At 44.2% G+C, this 20,205-nt stretch overlaps 1 protein-coding gene across 2 annotated transcripts in view; it reads right to left on the bottom strand.

Moving 5' to 3' along the window:
• deptor (DEP domain containing MTOR-interacting protein) overlaps positions 1-20,205 on the bottom strand; it is a 31,383-nt gene that overhangs the window by 7,349 nt on the left and 3,829 nt on the right. For both annotated transcript variants that reach the window (XM_080005951.1, XM_080005952.1), the window contains exons 3-9: positions 19,948-20,126; positions 16,240-16,363; positions 11,836-12,014; positions 8,750-8,938; positions 7,344-7,481; positions 4,074-4,144; positions 1,294-1,398 (exon numbers count right to left, since the gene is read on the bottom strand). In XM_080005951.1, coding sequence (XP_079862077.1) covers positions 1,294-1,398; positions 4,074-4,144; positions 7,344-7,481; positions 8,750-8,938; positions 11,836-12,014; positions 16,240-16,363; positions 19,948-20,126 — 985 coding nt within the window. The remainder of the gene's footprint in view (positions 1-1,293; positions 1,399-4,073; positions 4,145-7,343; positions 7,482-8,749; positions 8,939-11,835; positions 12,015-16,239; positions 16,364-19,947; positions 20,127-20,205) is intronic.

Below are 20,205 nucleotides of genomic sequence, written 5' to 3'. Positions count from 1 at the left end.
GCCTGGCCTCGGCCTCTCTTTTTGCTCACACCTCCATCCTGTTCTCCCCCCTACAGCGCTTCTCTTTAAGCCTCTACACTGTTCTTCCCCTTTACCGCCGTTTCCGATTCTCTGCCCTTTCCTTCCTTTTTGTGAAACGTGGAAAGAGGTTTTCTGCCCAAACCACTGCCAGCCACTTGGATCCTTTCCATTGAGGTTTCTTCTCTCCTCCTCCTCTTTTCTGACTTTACACCCCTTTTCTCCCGGCCAAAGAATTTCATTCACCACCCCCCCCCCCTCCCTCCCTCCCTCGCTCGCTGTGGTTTGGGCCGGTTCTGCAGCGCCCTGCATTCCCAGGATTCCTTGCTGCCGATGCGAGCGCCTGTCGTCGTGCCGGCAGGGTCACCTCTTCTCCACTTCCACTCCTCTACCCCCTCACTCTCTTTTTGCACACAACCCCGCCCCCCCCCGGTCCAATTTCCTTTGCTTCTTTAAGCCTTTTTTTTTTTTATAAATGCCATCGTCTGCTCCTCAATCCCACACTCGCCTCCCTTACTCTTGTAATATTTTAGATACATTTTAGACCCTGTCATTATTTATTAATAACATTGTAATAATTTCAATTTGAGACACGGTCATCATTTGTAATAATGTTGTAAACACATGGATTTTAGACACTCATAATTTTGTAATAACTTAGATCGACTCTTCCATTTTAACCCATGCTGGTATGACTGCATATATTTATTAATGTACAGAATATTAATCTATATTTATACCCACAGCCAATACTAGCAACTGTGCCTAGAATCACATTTTGTGTGTGTGTATATATATATATTTTTTATTTATTTATTTATTAATTTTTTTTTACTGTCATAGCTGTTATGTGTCTCAGTTTTTTTTCAGCACTTCTCTTGCTTGTTGCTGTGGCGGGCTGGGGGCCTGAATTGTTCTTTACATTGAACTTGCTTCAGTATAGAGTGATATTTTATTGGCATGAAATGTATCTCAGAACGTATGACTGACATGATTTATGCCGTGCAGTAGAAGTCTGATTCATGATGCATTTTCTTCTAAAGACTGGTTCATTTGCTTTCCACGGTCAAACCTTAAAACGTCTTGATACTTCATAAACATTTCTCAGCACTGCAGACTGATAGTCAATCCGAATAACTGAAACAAAATTGCTAGTTATTACTATTTAACTTCCCTGAAGCGGTCTGGTCCATGGATTTCCCTGCCCCTCATCTGACCAACTTGATAATTTCTCCTCACCCACCCCATCCTTCCACCCCACCCATCCCTGCCTACCTTCATCCCGGCTGCGGCGGCTGGTCCACTGGGGTCCACGGCCTGGATGTGACAGGGCTTGTTGCCTCGCACAACGAAGCCCCAGCCTACGGCGTCTCCCAGGATCTGGAATAGGGTAATCAAAATGCAGGTTATAGATGCATCCCAAATGCAAATCAAATCCCATGTTAAATTATCTAGACCATGTTAAATGCTCTAAACCATGAGCTTCACGAACCCCTTCAATCTGGATTCAGAACTAACCACAGCACGGAGACCGCCCTCATTAAAAATCATTAAAATCACTAACGACCTCCTCATTGGAGCTGACGCAGGCTACATCAGTATCCTCATCCTCCTCGACCTCTCAGCTGCCTTCGACACAGTCTCCCACACTATCCTCCTCAACTGTCTATCTGGCTACGTTGCCCTCCGGTACAGCGCTCTCCTGGTTCCAATCCAATCTCACCAACAGGAAGCAGTTTGTCACTATCGGAGACTCCTGCTCCTCCCCTGGCCCAGTTGACCAAGGCGTGCCTCAAGGCTCCGCGCTTGGGCCCCTCCTCTTCACCGTCTACATGCTCCCCCTTGGTCGCCACCACGGTCTATGCTTCCACACCTACGCCGATGACACCCAGTTATACCTCAGCACAAAACCATCCACCCGGCTCCCCCCTCAGTCTCTTCTCAACTGCCTCCAGGACATCAAAGTCTGGATGTCATCAAACCTGCTCAAACTCAACAATAACAAAACCGAACTTAACGTTGTGGCTCCCAAGGCACTGCTCAGGAAGGTTGGAGATCTGCTCCTGGTTGTTGATGGCTGCTCTAATCTTCCCATCCCCCGAAGTACGCAACCTGGGCGTCATCTTCAATTCAACCCTCTCATTTCACTCACACATCAAATCCATAACCAAATTTGCCTTCTTCAACCTCAAGAACATCCCCAGACTCCGCCCATCATTGTCTGAGTCTGTGGCAGAAACACTAATCCACGCCTTCATCACCACCCGTCTGGACTACTGCAATGGAGTCCTGTCCGGGGTTCCAAGCAAAGTCCCGGCTCCAGTTTGTTCAAAACTCTGCTGGTAGAGTTCTCACCCGCACCAAGCCCTGGCAGCACATCACCCCCACCCTCATCCATCTCCACTGGCTCCCTGTCAAATGCTCCATCCCTGGCCACCTTCAAAAACCTCCTCAAAACCTACCTGTTCAACAAGGCCTACTGCCCCTGACCCTTTTTGGTTTCTTTTTTCTGTTCTTTATTTATTTTGATTTATCTACCCTGTCTTGTTTTGTTTTTTTGTTTTTCCCATTTGTCCTTGGATTTGTGAAAGACACTATATAAATCCCAGTTAGTTTTATTATTATTATTATTATTATTATTATTAGCAGCAGCTGAACAGTCGTAATGTAAACTTCCACAACACAATTTTTTCCCCAAATAAAACACCCCTCTACTATTCAAGCTCATATTGCGAGGAACTACAGGAAGGTTTCATTTTACTATTATAGGCAATTTTCTTGACAGAATTTCTTTATCGCAATATGGCAATACCTTAAAGGGGACCTATTATGAAAATCTCACTTTTTCAGTGCTTGCGCACATACATGTGGGTCTCTGATGGGCCTACTAACACACAACCTGTGAAATAAGACAACCCAGTCAGTTAATTGTGCAGTCCCTATCTCAGAAAACATGTGATTTAACAAGCCCTTCAGGTTTGCGATTCCCTTCCTACGTCACTTGCATCAGTAGAATTAGAACCGCCCCTCATCTGAGTAACTCCACCCACGGCGGGAGAAATAACACGGGAACTGCTCTATTGGCTTCACAAACCAGCACAAATATTTGAAAAGAAAGAGGAATTAATACTAACTGTTCATGACAAAACTGCAGAGATGTAAATGTAAGTATTTCAAAAATAATTGTGCTGTGTGATGCTTTCTAAAAAAAAAAAAAATTAAATAAAAAAAATTTAAAAAATGAAAGACTTTATGCGGTCCAAGCAGTGGAAAAAACTTTTAAATTAGGTCTTGGAGATCGTTTATAAGTGAAGATTCAACAACTGGATTGCTTATTTCTCATCTCAGATTTGTTCAGAAACAGGTTTTGGTGGACTGCTAAGGTGAAATAAGTGAAAGTTGATGTACTTCATACAACGGGCTCTCAGAACTGGGGCAAACAGTTCTGGAGTGGGCGTGGGGAGGGGACAAAACTCAAGAACATACATTTTTTCATATGGTTGAGGACAGTTTGGTTTTCCAAAGCCGGGGCTAAGGCACAACAGTGTTTGTCCAGTCCTGTAAACCACGCCACACAGTTAAATAATTTGGAGTAGATAGTTGATAATTTGTCATTTGAGTTTCTAGGTACAATAAACAAAAGTGGAATGTTTACAACCAGCTATTCATAGATATAAACACACAGGATCTTCCCTTCATAATGGTGAACCTCACGCACATTCCACACAACAAGGCTCCGTTGTCAGGGTCGATCTTCCGAGCAGACGGTTTGTTTCTTACGATCTCATCTCGGTCTCTGGTAGCGGTTCACACTTTTAAACCAACTACCCGGGCTGCAAACGGCGCTAATTAGGAACATGAGATTCTTGTGTGTGCTTTACCCCGAGGGACATCCGTTTGCGAGCACATGTGACTCACACACACACACACACACACACACACACACACACACACACACACACACACACACACACACACACACACACACACACACACACACACACACACACACACACACACACACACACACACACACACACACACACACGTCTTACAGTGAAGGTCTTCTTAATGTAGGGTCCTCCTGGCGTCTGGAGCTCCTCCGGACTCACTTGTCTCTTCAAAACTGTTTCAAATACAAACCAAACAGACACCGTTTTGGCTAAAGTTTTTTTTTTTTTTTTTTTTTTAAAGCTAATGTAATGCTTTGTTTACAGACATGTAACATGAGCTACGTCATAATTCAACAGTGTAACAGACAAACAGAACTGGTGTAAAGTGTAGTAGAGGTAGTAAATAAGAAAAATGCATGTGTGCCCAGCACAGCGCACTAATGTCGGTCACATGCTAACAGCGACCTAGAGGCGTTCCCACTTCCTGACACACTTGTCTCTCTAACACACACACACACACACACACACACACACACACACACACACACACACACACACACACACACACACACACACACACACACACACACACACACACACACACACACACACACACACACACACACACACACGTTTTCCTTTTGTCATATGCAACATTGTTCCGTTTTCTATAAAGGCTGAATGTACATAATATAGCACTAGTGCAGTGCCCTTTCAAAACATGGCTGTTAGTGAAAGTCGTGGCGACTCGTGGTAAAAACACTGTGGAAATACACTCTTTCTCACGGGAAAAAACACCCAAGGCGCGCTTTTGGATAAACTTGCGGTTCGGTTGTTTATTCACTATTTATTAATATTAAACATGTCGTGTGTCCACACCAAACACGTCTGTTCGGAACGGGCTGATTGCTTTCACAGGAAGCCCCGCACTCCACTCGCTGTGCATTACAAGTTTATTTACATTACATGTGTCTCGCTGTCTAAATTGCACCAAACTGGTGCCATGCAATACAGCCGCCAAGTGTGAAGATCAGATGAACGGTTGTCGAGATAATCAAAGGGCATACATACATACAGTACTTACATAGATTCCTTCCTTTATAGTTAGATGATGATAACAAGAAAACAAATCCTGTATCCTCATCAATTAATTTTTTTAACATTTCCCTAATCTCTCAGGGATGATCAGATGTGGAGCGATGCTTCCGGTTTTTAATACTCCATTTGTGGGCTTCGAGGTTAAGGGTCATCGGAAACCCTGATTGGATTGGTCCCCGTCCTATAGAGCAGTGGTCCCCAACCTTGCGGCCGTGACCCGGTACCAGGTCGCCGGTCATGTGGTGCGGGGTCGCAAAGAAAGAATAAATAACTTGCAGTCCTCCGGATGGCTCGGAGGTAAAGACGCGTGCTGAACGCTGACCACCGCTGCCGCGTCTCGAATCCCAGCAGTGCTGGTCATTCTCTGGCTTTGGGGCGTGGCTTCCGGTTCAAGCAGGAGACCCCGTTTGGGGCGGCGACTGGCTGTTCCCCCTAGGGGGCGTGGGGAGGGAAGCGGGAACTAGTTCGTAGCAAAGAATATGCGGCTCTGTCCATACTGGAATTACGGTCGATAGCCAGCGAGTCCCGCCTCAAAGGAGGCGAAAGAGTTCGAGCCTTACTTCCCAAAAACAAAAGACCTGCGAACTGGGAAGGAATGGATGGATTCGCGATGCATTTGTGAACGCAGCAGGTGAATCGAGCATGTCCATGGCGGTTTTAAAAGTATGTTTGAGACAGCAACTCTGTCGACATTTCGGGATCAAAATCAAAGCAGAATATCCTGAGATCGCCACAAAGGCACTGAAAACCTGCTTCCATTTGCAACATCATATCTTTGTGAAGCAGGGTTTTCTGCAGTAACGGCAACTAAAACTAAACTACCGAGCAAAGTGGACATTCGGAACACACTTTGGGTTTCATTGTCTCCCGTTACCCCGAGATGGGTCTCGTTGCAGAGAAACAAGCCCAGAGCTCCCACTGATTCAGCGTTATGGAGAGTTGTAAATTGTATGCACTTTATGTTGTACGATTTGCTTTAGTTGATCCCGGTGACATCTATTTGTTCTTGAGAATTTTGACCTGGTAGTTTAACGATCAATCACATTTTGTTTAAAATGTTTCACTTTTTATGCCTGAAAGAGGTGTGTTTTTCCTCTTTTGGACGAGCGGAAGCTAGATTCTGATGGGTTTTCCAAGACTTGAAATGAATAATAACGAGACGAAACTTGAATGTTTAATGTTTTTTTGCCCAAAATAAATTATTATACTTAATACAGATAATACGTATCCTGTCATTTTTGATGCCGTTTGGCTTATATTTCCGTCACGCCTTGATAGCCGGTCTGCGAAAAACATTGTCTGACATATTACCGGTCCGTGGCGTAAAAAAGGTTGGGGATCGCTGCTATAGAGTATAATAATTTATGAACACGTTAAAAAATATAAATAATGATAACACGGCGGCACATGAGGGTCCCTATCGCCTTGTGAGATCAGTTATTATTCATTAGCTTTGATTTGAGGTATAGAGGAAACTACGGGCTGTGTGTAGCCGTCTTCCTTTTTCCTGCCTATTGTGTCTTATGGGTACAAAGAGACTCCTGTCAAGGTCTCTGCTAGGAACAAACACACACACACACACCAAAGACAACTTTTGATGACGCACGCGCGCACACCCACACCCACACACACACACACACACACACACACACACACACACACACACACACACACACACACACACACATCTTTCTGTATTTCAGTCATTTTTTCTCTCCTCTCACATCTGAATCACACATCTGCAACTGGTGGCAGTGTGAGGACACAGGAGGGGCTTAGGAATGGGATGCGTGTGCTTTCTCAAGAGGTGAAAAAAAAAGATCCATGTATTATAGGTGCTAAAATAATAATTGGCATTTTAGATAGTTGATGATTTAATTGCCATTGAAATAATTTTGACTAAAAATCGAATTGTCTCCTTTTTTTTGACACTATGTCATGTAACAACATTTTAATAACAGCATAATAACATATTTCTACCTATTGCAGAAGACCTGTCCATACATCTGACACATTTCGTCAACTTTCCTCAACCCAACCCATGGAAAGGCACCGAATTCACATTGAATGTATTTTAACATTTCTAACATTCCTTTGACATTCGGACTGTGGAATCTGACAATTCCCTTTCTACTCAACTCGGTGACAATAGTTGGCCTTAATTTATTCTGCAGTGCAAACATTTTTGACATGTCAGCCAAATTACTTAAAAATGCTGCTGTGCAATTCAGTCGTTATGTCGCAATGTTTTTGTACAGTCGGCAGTTTTTGAGCGTGCGTGTGTGCGCAAGTGTGTGTGTGTATGTATGTGTGTGTGTGTGTGTGTGTTCCTACCAGACTTGGGGTTGCAGAGGACAGGGGGGCTGCTGCTCAGGGTGGGACTGCTGCTGTAGTAGCCACTGCTGCCACAACTGCTGCTCATGCTGCTACGCCGAGCACCCACCACCACCTTGATCTCTTTGGTGGGACTCACTGGGGGAGACAGATAGAGAGAGAGGGGGGGGGGGAAGGAAGAGAGAGAAACAGACAGACATGAAGAGACATGGGAAGAGCGAGAGACGGGGGGGGGGGGGGGGGGGGACGACAGCAAGAGAGAGACAGAGACAGAGACAGAGAGAGACATAGGATGAGAGACAGACATAGAAAGAGAGACAGAGAGAGTGAGACAGAGAGAGAGAGAAATATAGAAAGAGAGACAGAGACATTGGAAGAGAGACAGAGAGACAGGAAGAGAGACATGGAGAGAGAGACAGCGAGAGAGATATAGGAGGAGAGACAGAGAGACAGAAAAAGTCAAATAAATATCTTCAGCACGAAAACGTGGAAACCTAGTTGTGGAGGTCCATCTCTCCTACAGCACAGATTAGAATTAACGTCAAATTAAATGAAATGAAAGGAAAAAAAACGAAACAAAGAAACATCAAGTAAAACTATTACTATATCCGCGTACCGGAGAAAAGGTCTATTTTACGTTGCATTCGTAGAGAACAGTAATTTGGCACTCTCCCCTGCTTGGCACTATGAGCAGCGTCACTGTGGCCGTCAAAGAAGCTTTGTTGCCCTTCTAGAGACTGCTGTATGAGGCTGTATGAGCCCATCCGTGTGCTCTGCCTGCTAGCAGCGACCAGCAGCTGCAGTTCAGGTCCCTCGGTGCAGCGTTTCCTTGTGCTCCCGTGTGCCACCACTAGGGGGGAAGGGGGGGGGGGGTTGGCGCAAGAAGGCCGTGGGAAACGTACTTCGTGGCGGTCGCAGCTTATCGCAAATCGCATGCCTATTTGGAAACGTTCCAAAAAGGTAAGCTTAGCGTGGCGTAATGAACACCACATCGATGAATGCATTAGGCTACATTTTCTCACTTGAAGCTACATTTTCCCCATTGTCGCAGTTCACTATTTTGGGGATTTTCGGTTATTTTAATTTTCAGTTGTTTTAACCACTTCAAGCTCACATTAAATTCACATGCTGTGAGATGAATGTGCTGCCAGAATATGGAGTATTTTATTGGAGTATTTTGACCATCTCATGATGGTGATCACTGGTTAATTTTTTTTCGTAATCCTATTTTTTAATTTATTTTAAATGTTAGGTCATTAAGCCTCATTAAGTTCACATTTCTGGCCCAGTTTCCACTTTATTGATTCATAAAAAAAAAATTAAATAAAAATTCCAAATTGATTGAATAGATTTTTTCGACATCTTCTCACCACTTCGTCGTCTACCTGCACTCGCGCCTCGCCTACCCGAGAGGAAGCTGGTGTTGCCTCCGTCCGAGTTCTGCTTGCGCAGGCAGAAGGGGCTGTCGTGGTTCTCGGGGATGATGCCGCCGCGGCCGCGCTCGCTCAGCAGCTCCATCAGACGCCGCCGCCGCCGGAAGTTCATCCTGAACTGGTAGAGCAGGGCGCCGTCGGAGAAATGGTGCTTGTTGGTCACTGGGTAGGGGGGGAGAGGAGAGTAAAGCAGGGAGAATAGAGGAGCAAAAGAGTGTAGAGGAGATAAAACCATCAAAGTAGCTTATATTTAGATGCCCCTCGCCTTGGCCCGGCATCTTAAAATAGGCTATTATGATGGTTTTGTTTGGTTTATGCACTTGTATTCGTCCTTTTTTTCCCCCTGTCACGATTCCTTCAGTTTTTCTGTTTGTCATAATATGGCATGTACGGACGGGTTTTTCCCCCCCAATCTCAAAATAAACAGAGCTGGCGAGATAGCAGGTCTGGCAACAAGCGGTCGTCTGTCTCCCATTCATCCACTCCAATTTAAAGGTCAACAAACACAAAGTGGACCCCTCCAGAACCTCCCTGCTATTGTTCCATCGAGCGTGTACGCGATGTGTGAACATGACCTCTGGCCGACAGAAAGGAGGAATGCGGGCATCCAGGCGTGGGATCTCTCTCTCTCTCTCTCTCGCTCTCTCTCGCCTTATCAGACCTCCATCTCAGATCTGCGGTATGATCCCACTCTCTCATCATCTCCCCTTGTGCTTCGATTTGATCAGCTTCTCTCAAGACTCTCAACCTTTCGTTTACAATCATTTATCTGATTTAAAAAAAAAAAAAAAAAAGGGGGGGGGGGGGGGGGGTTTCTCGACCACCACATCCAATGTGTCCATACCTTTCAGGGTGTCCCTGACTACGTTACAGATGTCCTGGGGGGCACTGTTCCTGGCAGGCGTCGCTGCTACGAAACAAAAACCTCCCCTCATAAACTTGGCATGTGATCTAGTGGCCATAAACCTATAGCTCAAGAGGAAAATAGAAAGGAATCATGTCTCAGCATCTAAAGTGCTGCCAAAGACTTGAATTTACATTATTACTCAAAAACACTAGTGTGCCAGAGGACATAAACAATGTTGGAACAAAACCATGATACATTACAGCCCTTATGGAATCGGATGGAGCATTTCTACAGGGAGGACGAGGACTGGTATTCTACCAGGTAGCAGACATAGCTCTTTGTAGAAGAACAAGCAACAAACTATATATATCTGTGTGTGTGTGTGTGTGTGTGTGTGTGTGTGTGTGTGTGTGTGTGTGTGTGTGTGTGTGTGTGTGTGTGTGTGTGTGTGTGTGTATACATTCTATAAAATACATCATACTTTAAGAGCCTGGGCAAGGCCAGCTCAATTACAGCACATGAGCGATAGCGAGACAGATCCGAGGGGGGGAGAGAGAGAGAGAGAGAGAGAGAGAGAGAGAGAGAAAGAGAGCGAGAGAGAGAGAGAGAGAGAAGGAACAAAGAATGACAGAGAGGGAAGAGATGGGCCCACTGAGTGCTGGTTGGAGGAAATCAGGCAGAACAGAGGGGGCGAGGCCAGAAATAACTCTCACTCTACTCAACCACTCCTGTCTTTCTGGATGGAAAATCGTTGGTGTGCTCGAACAAAAGGACACCCCGTAGGTGGCCCGGTTCTAATGATTCTGATGAGTCACTCGGGGAATCTTCCTCATCGTTCCAAATGTTGTGGCATCTTTTAGACTTTCAAACTCTTCAGAAATGATCCAAGGCACAGTAATGACGAGTGAAAATCAAGCCTACATGAAATACAATTCCACTGGTTGCAGCCAGTCTTCAGTTATAATACAGGTGGGGCCACCGGTCAGACGCCAAGATGTTTGGGTGAGGGGGTTTTGAGAGCTGGAGTCTATAGACTCGGTGCCTGCCACCACTAATCACCCAGATGTATCATGGAAGAGTTCAATGGCGAGACGGATAAGAGCCAGCACAGCTTGCTATGGTTGTGAAGGTTACCAACTTGGGCCTCTACCATGTCTTAACACAGCTACCGAAGCAGAGTGAACTGGAAACATTCTAGAGTGAGCTTTTGGCAATGATGAGATTAACGTAACATACATAAATCGTTTAAGGATTGATGGGAGCCGAAACCTTGAAAGTCGATGTTTGGATTCCAGGAAACAAGGCAGCAGAGTTGGGAGAGCAGCCCGCCTGTTCCATAAATGGCCAGGCTAAATGGCCACACTGCTGAGGAGGAGTGTTGCTGAGGCGAAGATTTTATGGAGTGAGGGGAACTCAACACCAGGGCCAAGATAGCAAGGCTAACCTTACCATGACAGGGCAGAGAGCCACACCGACATAGCCCTTCTGGAAGTCTCCAAGTCCATCCCAGGGACAGCGGCTCTTCTTGGATCGCTAGTTTTAATGGTCTCTAAAACTGTTAATAAGGCCTTTTTTTTCACGTCAAGAGAAAGGGCCTTCAGGATAGGCTTCGAAACACAATTTAGACCTGGACCATCTTCTGGGTCTTCATAGCAAAACAGCGCAACAACGCAGGAGTTGTGCTCCATCTGAAATGGGCTGGAGAAGGAATAGGTCAACGTAGGGTTCATGTTTCGAATGCTGGTATTCTCCACTCTCCAACAGGGTCTCATATCTGCAGCTATAAATGTACCGAACGGGAGTTTCCATTTCCCTGTTTGAATCAGCCAGCAGACCACGACATTACCATGGGTTGATAGACAATTCCAAATGAGAGTGTTTCAAAGAAGTGAGGATGTATTCGACCTTAAAGGATCGCTTCACCAACGTTCAAACGTTATTAGCTGTAGCAGTGGCATGTCTACAAAGTACACTTGCCAAAGTAGTATGTATTGCCAGCTGTAGCACTCTCTTACTTCTGCCCCCAACTAACATTGCCATGACGTCAGTGGATGACGGAACAACTACAGGAATTGTAGTTGTGCCCCTTCACAACCACACAAAAGTAAGCAGAGTTTGGTTGTTTTTAACCACAGTTGTGATGTAGCCTTGAGGGTTCATCATTGGCGCAAGGACTTTTCATAAACCTCCTTTTTACGGCTCTTCCCCTCACCGTGTTGGATGATGCCGTGTTCCAGAAGTCTCCTTCCCAGTTGCTCCGCCTCCTCCCTGGTCCCCATCTCTCCCTCCTGCAGCAGCCAATCGATGAACTCTGAGGCAATCAGCGTCCGCTCAAAGGTCCCACCCTCCTCCTCCCTGCTCTGCAAGAGGTTGTTTTCGGTGTTCATCAGCCTACGGAGAGAAAGACAAGCTCTGACTACTTGTCCCAATCAGAATTCCCAATCAATTACACCTAAAAAAAAAAAAAAAAAAAGGATGTGAGGAAGTTCACATTATCTGTCTAAGAACGACACAGTTACATCATCAAGTTTCAAATCACATGACACCTGACTGAATTCACCATTACCTAGGAAATTACCAAAGATCATAGTCTGCTATGCCATTTAGAAGATTTTAACCTCCCTAGGTACTCCCTACTTATGGGAAATAAGGGTATGTCTGTTATCAATATTACTATCAAATGTTTTATTGCCTTCATTGAAGTCTACCAGAAAGTCATGAGGAAGGTAATGACTCTTAGAAAAGGTTGATAAGCATTTGCAAATTATTTGCTGCAACGTCAAACCATAGCAGAGATAGCAATCAAAATCGGATTTCTGAGACGGACGGTCACGTTTTAGATCTGCACAACGGCACTGACTCTGGATTGTTTGTTTGACCTTTTAAACCCACGTCAGTAATTTCAACATAGCGGTTAAAATGTAATCTTTGATTGTTTTATGAAAGGAGGTCATTTCAGTGCATCTCCGAAGAGGATTGTGGGTTTCACCGTGTGCACAATGATCACACAAGGATCAGAAGAGGTAAGCGTAACATCTGGATAGAACGACCACACACACACACACCACACACCACACACCACACACACACACACACACACACACACACACACACACACACACACACACGTCCAAGCTTGTACAGAATGATGAAAATGGAGGTCGCTATAGATAGCAAGGTCGATTAAATCGTATCTCTTACATGCATTGGACTGCTTTGCATCAGCATTGAAGGCCGTTTGCACTGCTTTCCCCTCACGTCCTTTTTAAAGAATAATGGAAGCTTTGTAGGTTTTATTCAGAGGGGAACAGACATTAAAGAACTTGATGACATACATAGACATTTGTCCAATGCAGACAGATTATTTGCGTCACAAGAGCTATGATTTAACCCCCACTTAGATGGGTTTGATGACAAAGGCCTCAAAACTCTTGGACTTGGATCCCAGGCCGATGGAATAAGCTTCAACAAACATTGAGTTTAGCCAATCTAAATGGTGTATGAAAATGGGCTGACCACATTTAGCCTAATCTTTCTTCACATTTATCCTCAGCACAGTTTGTTCAGTTCATTCGTCTGCTTTCTGGCCTGGTTTGGCCTTATCAGTGCAGTAAACCATTAACCTTGAAGACTATAGAGGTTAACCCTGTACATGGCCTTGGTGAAAATATGGGAATTGGTTTGAGATATTAAAAGGTGACTCTCCCAGTGGAAAATTAACTTCCTGGTTGGAAAGCGGGCAGTGCTAAACAAGGGATTTATATTGTAACGCCGATCTCACCTAGAAGACTATCACTATTTTTTGTGATTTGTAAAAGAGGTCCATTGTAAACACACTGAGCAATATTTAACAGTGTGTCCAACACAAATATTTGGTTAAGAGACATAAAAAATATTTTACAATCTGTGACACTTGGTTTAAGCGCTTAACGCAGCAATTGAAAGAACACACAGAACTCAAGGAGGTAAGATATTTGATAGGTGCTTTTAAGGCTGAACCCAAATTCCAAAACAGCAGCAGGTGCAACCGACGGAAGATTAAAATCAAGCAACTGAATAAGCTTTGGTCATCCGACAGAATTTGTTGAAGCGAGGTCACGACTGAAATACTTGCTCGGGTCATGTCCCCTTTGGATACCCCCACCAAGGACTGCATAAGTCGCTCCGATACATTCTACCACGGAACTCCTGTTTCTTGGCCATTCCTTTGTTTGTTCGTACAATAACCAACCTCTGCAACATGTCTGAATGCTTTATGTATTTATTTGCAGTCACATGAGTCAGTATTCAAAGCCATTTGTGCGAGCAGGTGTACCCATGTAGGTGGCCACTGGCCATTGAATGGTTCCCATGCAAATATGAGATGTTGACGGGTTCCAGCTTAATCTAGCTCAAGATGATGATGTTGAGCTGTAGGATTCAGCCGCTAAGCTCAACATCCTCCAATTTTGGCTCAACGTCATATCTGTACAGCATGCCACCATCCTCGTCGAAAGGAGAGGCCTACATTCCCACTGGGCCTGCATTTCTAACAATAGGGACTCGGGGTAGAGCAGTTTACAAAATGTCTATATATAAAAGTAAATGTAGGGCGACGATGTAGTTTAAGGGGCATGGTGAGCTGCCACGGCCTACATTCACAGTCCGTGTGGAGTCCAGGGTTTTCCCCTGGCGTTTGTGACCATGTTGGCGGGTTTTGCATCAAACTGTTTCTAGGGACGTCTATGTTAAAAGTTTGGAGCAAAACATGGCCCTGTTTTCACATCTAATTGTTAGTGAACAGGTGTAATATATCAAATTAAGACTTGACCACTTCCTTGAGTCTTTCTTTTGGCAACATAATGACTTGAATTTGAAGCGAGGTATCTTAATTATGCCCCATTATCAAAAGGTGGTCACCCTTTTTCATCTCTGAATTAAAAGTAAGGTAGTACCGCTGGAGTGGTAGGAGAACTTCAAGTTTAAGGCCTTTGGCACCATTACTACCAACAAAGACACGGGGCTGCCATGAGGGAGGAAGAGACCAAGTCCACCCGCTGTTGTTTTAAATTGTTTCCTTGCCATGTGGTCACCCACAGGGCCGGTTAGCAGCACAGTGGTCGTGCACGTACACACACAAGTACAGTATGCACCAGCACACACACACACACACACACACACACACACACACACACACACACACACACACACACACACACACACACACACACACACACACACACACACACACACACACACACACACACACACACACACACACGGCAAGGTCACTACTTTGGTTTTAAAAGGTCATAAAACATCAGCTTTTCTAGTCAAACTCCCGTTGCTCGAGAATCTAACTGTCAAAACAACAAGGTCAAGTCTTTTCCTGTGGCTGATGCACAGAAGTTCAGGAATCTATCTGTTGCCTTTTTTCCAGTCTACAAAATGACTCTGTGCCCCCCCCCCCGCCCCCCCCGCCAAAATAAATTTTGCATACCCTTCATTGTAGAAGAGCAATAGTTGGCTGCTGAACCTACTTTTTTTTTTAAGCAACATCCTTCTGCGCTTTAGACACCATTTATAGAATACCCAGTTGGCCCGTTTGTTGTGTACTATTGGGAAATTTCTAGAATTAAAGACAACATTGTGCTGGTTCTTGGGACACAGAGATTCGGAATTTTAAGCACTGTACCACTCGCACGGGGACACTTTCTCAGAGTTTCTCAGCAAAGGGGTCAATAACTTGAGGATCTCACAGTGCAGTGTTGCATCTTGAGGGCTGTGCGCCCGTCCCAGGCCACACTATGGTGATTGCATAAACACATAGCTCCGAGAGCCGAGGCGACAGATGTATCCACGCAGATGTATTTCTTCCTGTTATGCAACGACTAACAACTGCCTGTGTGGGTTTCAGTGACTGTGTATGTGTATATGTGTGGGCGTGAGCGAGATTTCTTTAATGGTATGACTTTATGTTATTTTGGCTTTCAATCTGATATCTGTGCTAATTTTACTTTACTTTTTTTCTGTATTATTGTCACGCACTTTGAAATGTTTCCATCAAAACAGTTGGCTTTATCTCTACTGGGGAAAAACCAAAAACTAATTAACAACACACGGGAGGGTACAGACTGGGTGACACACAAGCAGTAAGAATAATCTAAATCTAATCTAAATAACAGCTGTCGCTAGACAAATAAATGCCCGCCGCCCGTGGCCGAAAAGCTCACAGTATCCATTTTGTGTTCTTTGTTTCCAAAGGTGAATTGTGGAAACCGATAGAGTAGGGGTGGTATAACAGTTCAAATAAAGACTAAAAATGACCTCATTAACAATCAACCTTATACAGTTAATGAATATTATTGAATATTATTGAATACTCCCGAATTATTTTTTTTTCCAGAATCAGAATTATTTTATTTTGGCCAAATATATTTACACATACAAGGAAAGTGACCTGGTGAGGTTGGTGCATAAAAAACAAAAAGCAATATTATATTATACAAAATAATATATTTCAAAGTCATTTCTGCATTAAACACTGATATCGCAGCCACCTAGGTGTCCTGACCCGACTTTGGGGAACCCTAAGCTATAGAAGGAGCTATGGGAGTAAGTAGCTGTTGTTACTTACTTCTCATAAATCCTCTGCCCCCTCATGAAGACCTTCGCCTGGTTGTCCAGCGGGAATGTCCCATCGTCCTTCCGGAAGCGGTAGAACAGTTTGAGGTCTTTGAACTCCCTGTGCTCGTCGCAGACTGGGGACACACACACACACACACACACACACACACACACACACACACACACACACACACACACACACACACACACACACACACACACACACACACACACACACACACACACACACAATTACTAATATATATCTATAGGAATCTGTCTGTATGTATGTATCTATCTATGTCCTTCGATTATCTTGATAACCTCATCCCATCTACTTGGCGGGTGTATTACAGAGGACCCAAGGACCTGCAGTGTTGAATTTTGTGCAATTTGGACCCGCGGGACATGTAATATTAATAAACTTTTAATAAACAAGCAAACAGCGAGCTCTCTGTGCAGCTGGGGCACTTTGTGACATCCAATTCCACTAAGCGGAGCCATTTATGACATCATCCAATATGTGAAGCGCAAGAGGAGGACACCCCGGCTTGGCAAGCGGAGCCCCTGGCCGTCCGCATAAACGCGACTAAATCATTGACTGAAGAAAGCTGGACTCGACTGATCCTCCTTAAATTCTAATGTGCCTATATTTTCACATTTGATGCTTATTTTTTATTGCAACGTTGTCCTTACATTTTGTTAAACTGACATTTTGAACGGGCATGGACTAGTCTAACTATAAAGGAAGGAATCTGTCTGGCTGTATGTATGTCCTTTGATTATCTCGACAACCATTCATCCGATCTACTTCACACGTGGCAGGTGTATTGCTGGGGACCCATGGACGTACAGGGTCAAATTTGGACACGCGACACGTGTAATATTAATAAACTTTCAAACAGTTAACGGCGAGCCAGCGGGGGCCGGGGTTTCAGGGCTCTGGACAGTTTCATCTTCCATTGTGGAACACAGGATTGAACTATTGACATTTTGTAAAACTGTGCCATTAATGCACTAGTGGCATGCACTAGATTCATGATTCTTATTTCCATATAGAGGACTATGACCAGGTAGTCAACAATCTATATAGAGCTTATGAATATATCAAATGTCAGGCACTCTATGTGCAGCTGTCCTATCACGTGGGCGTGATCCGATCACCTGACAAAAAAATTAACTGGCAAACAATGTTTGTAAACAGTAAAATATACCTGTTTTGGGGATCTAATTAGTTAAAAAAAAAGGTCTGTTTAAATTTCAGTTCAGTTTACAAGAATTGGAGCTAGGAACTCCCTGCACTTTGTTTTTCATAATATAATGTTGAAATGTTCTGTATTCTAGAACTTTATTAAACATGTGTTGGAAGGCTGTGTAACGGCTGTCTTGTTTAGGAGTTGTTTTGACACTAAAATGTTCGTTTTTGCTGCAAATGTATACCGGCCCCAAATATCGGTCACCGGTCTCCGTGTTTACTAATGATCGGTATTGACCCTAGAAAAATACAACATATCAGTCAACCCCTAATAGTAATAGAAAAAATAATAATAATAAAGTTAAAAAAAACAACAAAAAAAAACCCCAAAACATATAAACCACACAAGCCAAAAAAAAATAAAAAAATTAATAAAAAAAAAGCACAAAAGGGAGAAGAAAAACACCCATTTATATCACAACATCAAGGAATCAACCAAACACAGTAGAAAAGGGTCACACTTCCCTCTAAAACCGAGCAAATGATGTCCTTGTAGCACCGCTGTTGCTTGAAATCCTGCACCTCGCTCATTAGTTTGTAGAACCTAAAAACGTCAAGTCAGCCCACACCCTGGCTCTCACCAGGGCAACAAACAACCCGTCAACAATTTTCCATTTAGTTGGGACGAGCTTATTTTACCCAGCACCAAACACAAAGGCCGTCTCCTCGAATTTCTGAAATAAAATACCTAAAACTTTAAAAAGTGGGTCAAGTGAGGTCGCGGGGTTTTTAAGAAACAATGGAAAACTCTAAGTCTCTATAAGTCCAGAGAACAGGCAGGAGTTTGCTGGATTGATGACACAAATCAAAGCACTGACCGCAATAGCACCAGGTAAGATTGTCCACTAGGGGTGCAACGGATCACACAACTCACGGTTCTGATCGTTTCACTGTTTTGAGTCAAAGATCGGATCATTTTTTTGGATCAACAGGGAAAAAAAAACAACTTTGCTTTCCATATATTCTGTAAAACATTTAAAGGAAGGAACGTTTGCCCATGGTCTTATATGAAAACAACATTCAAGATGTAATAAATGTAAAAAATAAAATCTTAGAATATATAAAAATATTCAATAATCAATTGTTAAATTAAAGTGCAATATGAGGATGCATGATACCTTCTTCCTTTTAACATGCTAGTGAATGAAAAAATATGATACGATCCGCCCCCAGTAACTGAATTTAATTCCAATAAGAAACCAGTATCATGTTCAGTTTCTCACGTTCACAACAAACTAAATTTCATGAACATCGGTTCGGAACTAAGCGAGTCGCAGTTGATTTTGTAGAGAAGTCTGCATCTCGCAATACACAGCGTATTTGTTCACACGCGGATCTCGACCGCTTCAATATGGCGGACGAGCAGACGCATAGCGGCGACATTCAGCAGCTCATTCAACATGTCGTAAAGTAGCAGCAACATAGGGCAGGGTAGGGTAAAACACAGCACGCATCTGTCTTGTCTATCTTCTTTTCACAGCAACACTGCATTAAAAAAGTAACAGCTGCAGTAAAACCGTATTTCACTACGCTGGTTAAATTTTGCAATTGATCCGTGGTTCACATACGAGCCGAACCGAAGGGTTGGGGGGGGGGGGGGGGGACCCTTACGGATCACGGATCGACGACGTTCCGTTGCACCACTACTGTCCACGGGAGGCCACCCCAGCTTTTGGTGAGCGGAGGAGGCTTGTAGAGAAGCCTCCGTGCTGGTTCCACTACAGTTTACCCCCAACTGCTCCCTCCACGCTGTCCGCCCTGCCCTCCAGTTGGTTCTGTGTGTGAAGAACGTGTGTTTTCATACATTTTTTATAGCGTTTTTCCTGCCACAGTGTATAAGTCTGTGCACTTTTTGTTTTCGAGGAAGCTGAGCTCAGAGAGAGAGAGAGAGAGAGAGAGAGAGAGAGAGAGAGAGAGCGAGAGAGGGAGCTACAGGTGCTAGCTTCCGCTAAGAACAGCTTACGCTGTAAACAATTCAGCCGACAAAAAAAAAAAACAACAACTACAAAAACAACAAAAACGCCCAACCAGCCCAACCAGTCTAAAAGTCGCCCAATCCTACAAAAACCCACCCGGTGCCAGAAAACCGTTGATGGGTTTTGTCAATAAGGAAATGAAGCAAAATACAATTTAAAAAAAAACTAAAGTTTTTATTTTTTACTTTTTTGGTGGTGGTGGTGGTGGTGGGGGGGGGGGGCACAGCGACATGATCGTTCGCTCCCTCTTGTAAAAGAGGAAAAAAATAAAACGCCAATTATTTCACAAACCAGCCCAAATTGTATGTACCCGCCTAATTCTATTTTTTTGCCGCCCAACCCGGCAACGCTGGTGGCGAAGCTCATTATTACCAGACAGAGGCCATCATTCAGGAACGACCGAGTCACGCTCTCGACCAATTGGAACGGAGCGTTCCGGAGCGCCGAGTGACGACGCCATCGAGCTGGGGCTAGGGCTCAAGCTCACCGTGGTGGATGATGCTCTGGTCTAGAAGCTTCTGCATGATCTGGATGGCTGTGTCCCGGTCCGAGGCCTCCTTGTGCTCCATCAGCCAGTCGATGAGCTCCTTGGCCACGAAGCAGTTTGGGTAGGTTCTGAGGTGGTGTCGTCGGTCCTTGATGACCTTCCCTTCGTGGAGACGCAGCCTGAAGGGTGGGAAAGAAATTTCAAGTAGGAGGTTATTTTTTTAATCTGATTGGTAAGATATTTTTGGGTTGATGTAGC

Source organism: Zeus faber (genome assembly GCF_960531495.2).
Source record: "Zeus faber genome assembly, chromosome: 8".
Classification (NCBI taxonomy): Eukaryota; Metazoa; Chordata; class Actinopteri; order Zeiformes; family Zeidae; genus Zeus; species Zeus faber.
Note: the sequence above shows the minus strand (reverse complement) of the source record. Positions and strands in the feature narration are given on the sequence as shown.